Source organism: Cucumis sativus, chromosome 7 (assembly GCF_000004075.3).
Source record: "Cucumis sativus cultivar 9930 chromosome 7, Cucumber_9930_V3, whole genome shotgun sequence".
Lineage (NCBI taxonomy): Eukaryota > Viridiplantae > Streptophyta > Magnoliopsida > Cucurbitales > Cucurbitaceae > Cucumis > Cucumis sativus.
In genome coordinates this window covers 10,467,252-10,477,155 of record NC_026661.2, presented here as the reverse complement: position 1 = coordinate 10,477,155, position 9,904 = coordinate 10,467,252, and the positions used below count along the sequence as shown (strand labels likewise).

At 32.4% G+C, this 9,904-nt stretch overlaps 1 protein-coding gene across 1 annotated transcript; it reads left to right on the top strand.

Annotated features, from left to right (window-relative positions):
* The first annotated feature begins 2,152 nt into the window (after positions 1–2,152).
* Positions 2,153–9,180, top strand: LOC101222467 (4-hydroxy-tetrahydrodipicolinate reductase 2, chloroplastic). The gene is made up of 8 exons (XM_011660668.2): positions 2,153–2,437; positions 2,665–2,902; positions 4,535–4,668; positions 4,763–4,837; positions 5,909–6,010; positions 6,128–6,237; positions 6,346–6,433; positions 8,514–9,180. The coding sequence occupies exons 1-8, from the start codon at positions 2,255–2,257 to the stop codon at positions 8,580–8,582; spliced, it is 999 nt and encodes a 332-aa protein (XP_011658970.1). The 5' UTR covers positions 2,153–2,254; the 3' UTR covers positions 8,583–9,180.
* The last annotated feature ends 724 nt before the right edge of the window (positions 9,181–9,904 follow it).

The following is a 9,904-nucleotide window of genomic DNA, read 5'->3' as shown; positions in this document are numbered from 1 at the left end:
ACACAAATACTCAAAAGATACTTCTCTTGGATATAAGAAACATAATATAGCATTTCAAAACGTTTATGAAAACCATTTACAATGATATACATTTTACATATGAAAACCACCATTGAAATACGATTTTACAAGTAAGAATCATCCACAACAATAATTTGTTCTTAAAATCACTCACAACCAATCATTTGTTCTTAAAGATCACTCACAAACAATCATTTAACCTCTAGTTTTTATTCTATGCTTTCAGCTTCCTCTTTTTGCCAAACGACTCCTTCAGCCAATCCATACTCTACACATAAGTCTAGGGTCAATTACGAATAGACCGTTTTCTTTTGAGACGCCAACCTTATCTCCTTGGAAAGCTAAACTTCTATTCGCTTGACATACTTCTCAAAAAGCCATAAAACATTAACTTCGTCTCAGCGGGTAATTGTCCAATCACCCTATACAAATATCTGTTTTCTTAACAAAACATCTACCTTATTATGATTGTACTTATGTGTAGGTATTTCTTTATGCATCATTACACTCAACACCTAGTTTTTAGCATTGATCGTGTGCTTCCTCCTCGCCAGCTAAACCTTTTTGCATTGCTTACTTTAATGCGTTAGTAGTTAGACTCACACGCTTCTCTTTACATCATCTTTTGTCTAATCGCATCCTTCCCCACAAGACACTCCTTTCTTACACTTAATTAGTAAAAGTTTATCTTCTTCAGTTGAGCTCTCCTTCAACAAGAGTCTCTTTTGAATAAGGGTCTCACATAATAAGGATAGTCTGTAATTTGTAAGTGCTAGATTTTTTTGACATGACACATGCCAAATGATTGTGTCCACCATGTGTATTTTTAAGTCATGTAATATTGTAGCTACTGTTATAAATATGAGTGTAAAACATTCCAAACAATACACTCAATAATAGTATTTTCAATCAAATAAAAAACTAAAAAAGAATTTGCCCTGCTTCTCTTTTTCTTTATTATTTATGTTGCCAAGTTGTTCTTTTGTTGTTTTCAAACAATTTTCACTTTTTTTTCTTGGGTGGAATTTTATACTTTTTCTAAGGTTAAATTATAAAATATAAAAAATATCTCTAAAATTAAAAAAAATTTACGGCTGATTTTAGATGAAAATTATTAAAATTTTGGTTAAAAAGCATTTCCCAGCTAGTGAAAAGTTTCAAAGATTCCCTGAATTAAGAAAAAGTTAAATATTCTATCGTTAGTAAGAAGTTAAGTATTAATTGTTTTTGAACTAAAACTGTGATATTCCGTTGCAAAATAACTATACATTAAAAAAATATCTCAAATTTATGTAAAGCTTTGTTGTAGTTAAAATAACAATCCATTTTTAAACAAGCCATATAAATTTTCTCATTTATTTTGTTCCAACTATTACACAAATTTTGTTCATAACCAAAATTTAAGTTAAAAGATAAAATTTTAATATATCTCACCAATTGAAATTTCTTTTTATAACATATCAAAATAATAAGAATCAAATAAAAGTATTTAGTTATTAACACGCATTCATAATAACTAACGTACAACAAAGAAGAAAATAGAGAAAGTAAGACAATATTTATATTATAATATGAAGTTTACATTTTTTTTTATTATTCTCTTTATTCTTATTATAATCCATATATACCTTATTAAAGTAGGAAGAAAATAGAGAAGTTAGACTATAGTAACCATAAATTTTTCTTTAAAGTTTTTAGGATCTATTCAATAATTAGCGAATTATTGTAGTTAAATTATAGTAGATAGTGTTTAAGGGTAAATTATTTTAGTTTGAATTATATTATTATGTGTTGTTTGTAACGTAGATTACTTTAGTTTGATAATAAAATAGTAAAAAGTTTAAAAATTTAAAAATAATAGTAAGTACTAGAAGGTTTTTAAAATAATTTTTAAATATTTAAGATATTTGCAATTTTAAATATTTAAGTATAATAGAGGATTGTATCAATAATAAATTTTGTTATTTTTATAATTTATTAAATTTTTTTATTATATACTTAATAATTATTTTTGAAACTATGTGGGATTATAAATATTTGATAATAGATTTTTGAGAAGGTTAGAGGTATATTTGTACAATTTAGTCAAAAAGAAAAAAAAGAATAAAAAAAAGGCATTTTACCCTAATAATGAAAATATCGAGATTCATTTTGCGGAACTGCCCAGCCGCCTGGTCTTACCAACATTTCTCAGTCTCTTCACTGTACTCCGTTCACTCTCCCGCCCCCGACGATGCTTCCTTCTCTCAGTCTATCTCCACAGGCATTTCGCCCGGCGTTCTCCCCTGCACTCGTGGTTTCTCCGACGCTCAGGTTTTTCCGTGTGAGATCAATGTCGTCAATGTCAGCATCATCGCCGCTTCAACAACGTCAATCATCTGCTTCTTCCTCTCAGAATTTGGACCTCTCCATTATGGTATTCTTCGTTTCATCTTATGGATTATGGTTTTGATATATTCCCCTATCCATTTTGAATAAGTAAATTTGGATATTTGAAAGTTAAAACGGAATGAATGAAATGATATTTTAATTAAGTTTTTATTGTTGGCGGCACCTACTTCCCTTGCTATCTTATTTGTTGCCTAGATTGCTAGAAGTTATTGGAGCCTTGTATGTGTGTTTCATTTCTTTCCTGCTACCTAGGTAAATGGATGCTCTGGAAAGATGGGACAGGCTGTTATCAAAGCTGCTGACTCTGCTGGCCTCAATGTTGTGCCAGTGTCATTTGGTTCCTTGGAGGAATCTGGACAAACTATACAAGCATCTGGAAAGGATATTTTGGTTCATGGCCCTTTAGACAGGGAAAATGTACTTGCATCAGTTTTTGATGAATATCCAAATTTGATCGTGGTGGATTACACCGTGCCTTCTGCTGTGAATGGTAATCTAATGACAATGCTGAGATGCAATAATCTGTTTACAATTTCAATAGAGAAGGTTGACAGTCTTTTAACATATTACAAGTTGAAAATTTATGACCTTGTACACCATTTTTGACTTGCTCTATGCTATTTTCCCAAAAAGATTAACTTTTTTCTACTTTTCCCTTGACATATAACTTGTAGGAAATTTTGTTGGTACTTTTTGGGTTGGGTTGGGGGGAGGGTTGTAATTATGAATCGAATTAATCAGGATATCCTTTATGTATACGAGTCTTTTTTTTCTCTTTTGATAGAAACAATGACATTCATTGAGAAAAAAAATGAAAGAATACATGTGCATACAGAAAACCTAGCCCACAAAAAAAAACCACCACTCCCTACAAGAAGGGACTCTAACTATGCCAAATAACGGCTATAGAATAGTTACAATAGGTCTTTGAAATCAAAACCCAGAAAAAGAACATGAAAGCGAGCAAGAGACCAAACCTCTCTAGGATCCTTATCTACCCCTTTAAAAATCCAACGATTCCACTCACCCCACAAATTCCACAAGATTGCTGCACACCCCTGTCAACCATAAAAAGTGACCCGCAGGGGCCTGTGCTACCTTGTGGGTGAGTGGGCTAGTATGTGTTTAAGGGAGTGGATAGGGGGATCCTAAGGAGATATTTTCCCCAGTTCGTTTTCATGTATTTTTGTGGGCTTCGATTCCAAATGCCTTTTGTAACTATTCTATAGGAACTATTTTTCATAGTTGGAGTTCCTTGTAGAGGGAGCTCCCTTTTTTGTGGGCTTTTTTTTTTTGTATGCATATGTACTCTTTCCATCTTTTTTCTTAATGAAAATTATTTTCGTTAAAAGTATATGTTTGTGAAACAATTAATTTTAATGTTTATTTAATTATCTTTGTGAAATAATCTATTAAATCTAAATAGTATATTTGTGTTTAATAATAAAATTAAAATTAATAGTAATGATTAACTTATTAATTAATCAGGTTATATTTTCACTATTCATCTCTCAGAAGTAAGGTTCCTACTTGTATGGCGGGTATTAAAAACCCATATCAGATAGGTTTTAAAATTCTATGGATATTAAATGTCTGATATGGGTTTAGTATCTTGTGTCTTAAAAAAGTGAAATCCTGTGGAACAATCAAGGATATTAAATGTTGGTTGAAATCTCATGGCAAAATTGGCACTAAAGTTTCTTGGAAGTCCGACAAGATAAAGTTAACATGTCAAGTGGGGTACCACCAAATTCGAGTTGAACGGGAATGCATTCCCAAAACAGTATTGTCTATTGTGTACTCACAATGGATGTTGAAGTTTTAGTGATGCCTTTCCGCCTCGTTATTGCTTCTTCTATGTTTTAGTTCTTGGCGATTGAAATTCTCAAAGCATATTTTCACCAGTTTGTTTTGGTGGTTTTTGATCTTTGATTAAGGTTTCAATTGCCAATTTATCGTAGTACAAGCCTACAAGGAGATACCTCAAGCTAGTTTTGTAGACTTTTGAACTGTAGTAGCTAAATGGGAAAAAGGAAAACAAATTGCTTTGTCCAAACAAGCTTAGATTACCTTGTCCGGAGTCAGCTTCATTTAATAATGCATCTCTATATTCATGTTGCAGATAATGCAGAGCTTTACTGCAAAGTTGGAGTTCCCTTTGTGATGGGAACAACTGGTGGAGATAGAGATCGGTTGTATAAAACGGTCGATGACTCAAAGGTTTATGCTGTAATCTCCCCACAAATGGGCAAGCAGGTAATTCGATACTATTATGTTCTAACAAATCCTTGTTAATTCTAGAGTATGGGAACTCCTCTTTCATTTTCTGATTATGTTTTGGTCTTGATAGGTCGTTGCCTTCCTTGCAGCTATGGAAATAATGGCTGAGCAGTTTCCTGGGGCCTTCTCTGGTTACTCTCTGGAGGTAACTGTCAATTGCACTATCTTCTACTCGTAGTTTAGCAGTGCAGCAGTGGGAATCTAGAGGCTTTCATCCTTGTCTATTCCAATTTTTTTATTTGCTACAAATCAATATTTAATATAGTCGACTATGAGAAAGCATGGTTTTGCATGTATTGCCTTCTTTTACGTATCGTTGGTATTTAAAACTGATCAGAGTTGTGTGATGCTACTTGCCTTACTTACCCTTACCAAGTTTCATTTTAAGTAAACAAATACAAATGTTAATGAAGAACTTTTGTTCAGCTATTTTTGGATTCAAATCCATATGGATAATATCTGCATGAGCTTCCAACTCTTGCACATTTTTTAAGATCAATCCTCAAAAAGAAAATAAATAAATAAGAAAAGAAGAAGAAAAAGAAAGAAAAGAAACTGAGAGATAATAGTAATAATGGTCTGTGGAGTTTTGTTGCCCAAATATGCATACCTGCTGTGTGTGCACTAAAATTGGGGAAGCACTGACATTTTTTGTTGGGATGTTTTAACAAATGAATTTGTCCTGTGAACCTTAATTTTTCTTTGCTTTTTCTATATAATTTCTTATCAAAGTCATTGCCTAGTTATTCTATACTAAGAAGCATGAATGTGGATATGAGACACAAATATGACATGACGACACACCATATTTTAAAAATCTAGGACACGACACAACACAGACACATTTATTGAAATATTCATTTTTAAAATATACATATCATTTTTATAGTAAAAGGAAATTCATAGTAAATGAATTAATTCTTTATATGCTTAGACTTAGCTTGATGTATTTCATGCTCAAAAGTGATTATTATTGACATATATGTGTCTTTTTAGTCTATTCAACGAGTGTTCTATGCATATCTAATACATTTGTTACGCTAGCAAGTGTCCAATAGGTGTCCACCAAGTGTTAGAGTGTCCAAGTGTCAGACACAGACACGCTATCCAAACTGAAGTGTCCGTGCTTCTTAGATTCTACATTAATTCCTTAACCCTTTATTCCAACAACTCAACTACATCCCATAAATGTTCTTCTGGTCGATGAGAATTTTAGGTGATGGAGTCTCATCAAGCAAGCAAGGTGGATGCATCTGGGACTGCCAAAGCAGTCATTTCTTGCTTCCAGAATTTGGGTGTCTCTTTTGATGTGGATCAGGTGTGCAGAGGAATATTTCTTACTCTTTTCACCTTTAGATATGTAATTATATCCGAGTTTGGATTAATTTCCTAACTACAGGCTCTTTAGGAGTTCCTAACAATTTTGTTTTCTTAGATAAAATTGATCCGGGATCCCAAGCAACAGATTGAAATGGTGGGAGTCCCAGAGGAGCATTTATCTGGTCATGCATTCCATATGTATCATTTGACATCACCAGACAAGACGTAATAGCATCTCCCTCTCTCTTCCCTAATGAAGAAAGGAACTGTGTATATTATTAATTACTTTGCCACATAACAAGCTTAATGAAGTTTGACTTGTTTTCCTTGCAGAGTTTCTTTTGAGTTTCAGCATAATGTTTGTGGTCGGTCAATTTATGCAGAGGGCACAGTTGATGCTGTTCTTTTCCTTGCCAAAAAAGTAACACTTCCATCCTATTTCTTTCTTGCTTATTTTATTTATTATTTCAGTTTCTTTGTCTGATGTTTGGCGATGGTTCTATGCTAAAGTAGTGTCATAATGCACGTAGGAAGGAATGTATTTTAGAATAAATGTTTGGGCTGGGTAGTTAAAATGAGGTAGGAAGTGCACTGAGCTTGGTTATACGTGGGAATTTATATGGAGCTTGACACAAAGGGGATGTGTCCATGTCCACAAGAGATGTGGAATTTTATGCTTTTTGCATTTTTTTTATTCAATACATCGCTTATCTGTTGGTTTCGTGACAAAATGTTGGTTTGAAAATTTTTATCTACTTTTAGGATTTAGTAATAATGTAATATTTGGTTTTTATTTAGACCTTCAGCTATTTCCCAACAAAATGTCGGGAAATTTTTTTCTCTTCTTCAAGGACTTGATAATATTTGGTTTTTTTCTTCTACTTTAATGACTGGTTCACGAATCTAGTCGGTAATAGCATATGATATGGCAGTAGTGTAGCTTAGTTTTCCTGAATTGGCACATAGCAACATTGACTTGGAGTGTTCACCATTTTCCTGCAACAAAATTGAGAATCTGTAGCCTTGCCCACATGGCACTTGAGACTTAAAAGAATTGGCAACTCACAGAGAACCTGTTCAGCTGGTATGGAATGCTGGTTTCAACAAATGAAACTCAAAACCTAATCGTCTAAATTTATGAAGAACGGTTCCCTCATACTCAAATGAATACTTATCACTGTAAAGTTGACTCTTCAGTCTTTTAACAATAATCAAGGATTTAAAGGTATGAAGAGCAATCATAAGCTTCGCTGGAACATTTAGTTTTAAGAAAATTAAGCCTATATACATTAAAAACTATTTCCACATATTGGTTTCTTTATTTTGTTATCTACTGTTTAGGAGTGTTCGCAAAGTTTAAACAAAGTTTTGAAAACTGAAAAAAATAATAGTTTTGGTTGGGTAGTGGTTTTGAAAGCTGTGGATTTTGGGGTATAGGCATAGGAAGTTTAGGAGCCCATAATTGGCTTACTTTTGGCAAATTGATGTTCAACCAGTTTCCCTCTGCTGCCTTTACTATTAAGGTAGCTTTATATGTTCTAAAGGCGATTAGTAATATCTGAGGCACTTCATTACACTTGTGTGCATTGGAAATAGCTTAATAAAAATGTTAGAACTCTTACTAGATTCCATATTTCTTTGTGCAAAGTTTGTTTGTAATTATTCCTTTAGCTTTTGTTTTGCTTGATTGGAGGCCTTTTAGATAGTCTTCACTTTTTTGTAGGCTTCCCTTTTTTGGTATGTACATCTATTCCTTTGTTTATTCTCAATGAAAGCGTGGTTATTCACATAAAAAAACAAGAAAGATTTTGTTTTTGGAATTTGTCTAGGAATCCAAGTATTTACTTGGGAAAGATGAAAACCATGGTGAAAAAGAAATTGTAAGAAAACAGGCAATCTTGGAAAATAAAAAACTGAACAATGATCGAACTTACTCTCGTCTTATTGGTCAGGAAGAGAAGAAATATGATCAAGGTGTGCCTTTGGTTAGAAGTTTGATAGTTTGTACCTTCATATGAGCATTTTAGAATAGGCGGAGTACATTGTTTAAGTCCTCCTCTTAAGCAAAGACTGGTAAAAGGTATAGAGTATTTGTTGGATAAAATATAGAGAATATTACTGTTAGAAAGATTAATAACTACCGAGTTGGTGATGTTAGATTTGATAGTATGGGGGTTTTATCTCAAAACCAATTGGCTACGAGAAGAGTACATCTATTTTATATGGAGTATGATTCTCCTTAGTTTTTCCAACGTGGGACTCTCAATTTCTCCAACAAGTGAAAACTTTTGGAGATCTCCAACTTGGTTGAGACTTGGAGAGATAGGGAGAGATAGGGCTTCTGACAAAAGGCTATACCAATTACTAGTATAATTTCCTTTTTTCTAATACAATAAAAACTTTAGTGTGTGGTTGCACATTCTCAACCTCAGGATCTTATCATAGAGTTAGTGTTAAGTTTTGTAATGGTTGCATGAACAACTGAATATTGTTTACTGCAGATTCAGTTGAAGTCAGACAAGCGGATATTCAGTATGATCGATGTATTGCGAGAGGGTAACATGAGATGAGACAAGAAGTGGACCCCATACAATGTCGTTTACAATAATAATATCTCAGGTTGGGGATGTCTGGAATTTTTGTCAAAAGGGGAAAAGGATTTTAGAATTTAACTAATGGTTAGAATTGTACTTGTTAACCTTGTTATCTGTCTTATCTTCTACCACCATCTCATGCTGGGTCTTACTCTGCGAATTCAAGCCATGAAGTCTTCATATTGTTGAAGCAGTGATCATAATGAATATGAGCTCAACTTCATGGAGTGTACAGAGATGCTCGTGATGGTGCATAGTTCGAATTCGTTGCTGTTTGTTGAATTGAGATTGGTTAGTTTGAACTTTCCTGGGTCTAAATATGCAGGCACTTTTTCCTACCAGTTACCACTTTGAGCTAAGGAGGAAAGGATGTTAGAAGTTGGTCCTTGTTTCTATTTTTCAAAAAATTTTGTTCCAAAAAAAAGAGAAATCTCTGGTGGTTGTTTCAGTTGTAATGAAATATTTGGAATCATATATAGGTTCTCTACCCTTTTCTCCTTTGTCAATTTAAATGTTTACTTGTTTGAGACTGCTTCTGCTTTTTCATATTGTAAATGGCTTCTTTTACAGGAAATTTGCATGAATTGGTTCTTAGTTGATAAATTCTCTTTTTCTTTTTTTCAAGATTATCTTTTCTGTCATTTTAGTCTCAATTGTTTTCTAGGAATATAAATTTAACAAATAATAACAATAATAGGTGCAACTGAAATCAGGAAAAATTATATTAATAATGCAATTTTGAAGACTATTTGTCAAATTAATGTGCACTTTTAAAACTATTTAAAAAAACAATGCAAATTTCTTTCTTCCTCATTTCTTTTTTATTCTCTCACGGCTGTCTTTTTCGTTTTTGCGTTAAATTCTTAAATCTAACGTTCTAAAATCTATATTTTATATTCGAAATGTATGTCGAAGATAACATCATTTATGTATTATTGAATATACGAAGTAGTATATATGTAACAAATCATAGAAAAGTAGTATATATGTAACAAATGATAGACAATATATGCGGTATATAAGAATTCAAAAAATATATTGATCTATTGAATATATACAGTAGTATATATATATGTAACAAATTACACAACATAAATGAATTATTCACTAGCATATACGTAAGAAATAAAAAAAAATATTGAATCAATATATAATATGTGTATATATTGGTCTATATACGCAATAAGAAAAAATCACAGGACATGAAAAAAATGTGTATGTACTATTGAATATATGTAGTAATATATATATGACAAATCACAAAACATAAAATTATTATTCAGTGGTATACCATAGTA

Coding starts and splice junctions, on each gene's coding strand:
- LOC101222467 (XM_011660668.2), top strand. CDS start 2,255: ATGCTTCCTTCTCTCAGTCTATCTCCACAGGCATTTCGCCCGGCGTTC. Junction 4,838..5,908: donor TCTCTGGTTACTCTCTGGAG/GTAACTGTCAAT, acceptor TGAGAATTTTAG/GTGATGGAGTCTCATCAAGC. Junction 6,238..6,345: donor TTGACATCACCAGACAAGAC/GTAATAGCATCT, acceptor TTTTCCTTGCAG/AGTTTCTTTTGAGTTTCAGC.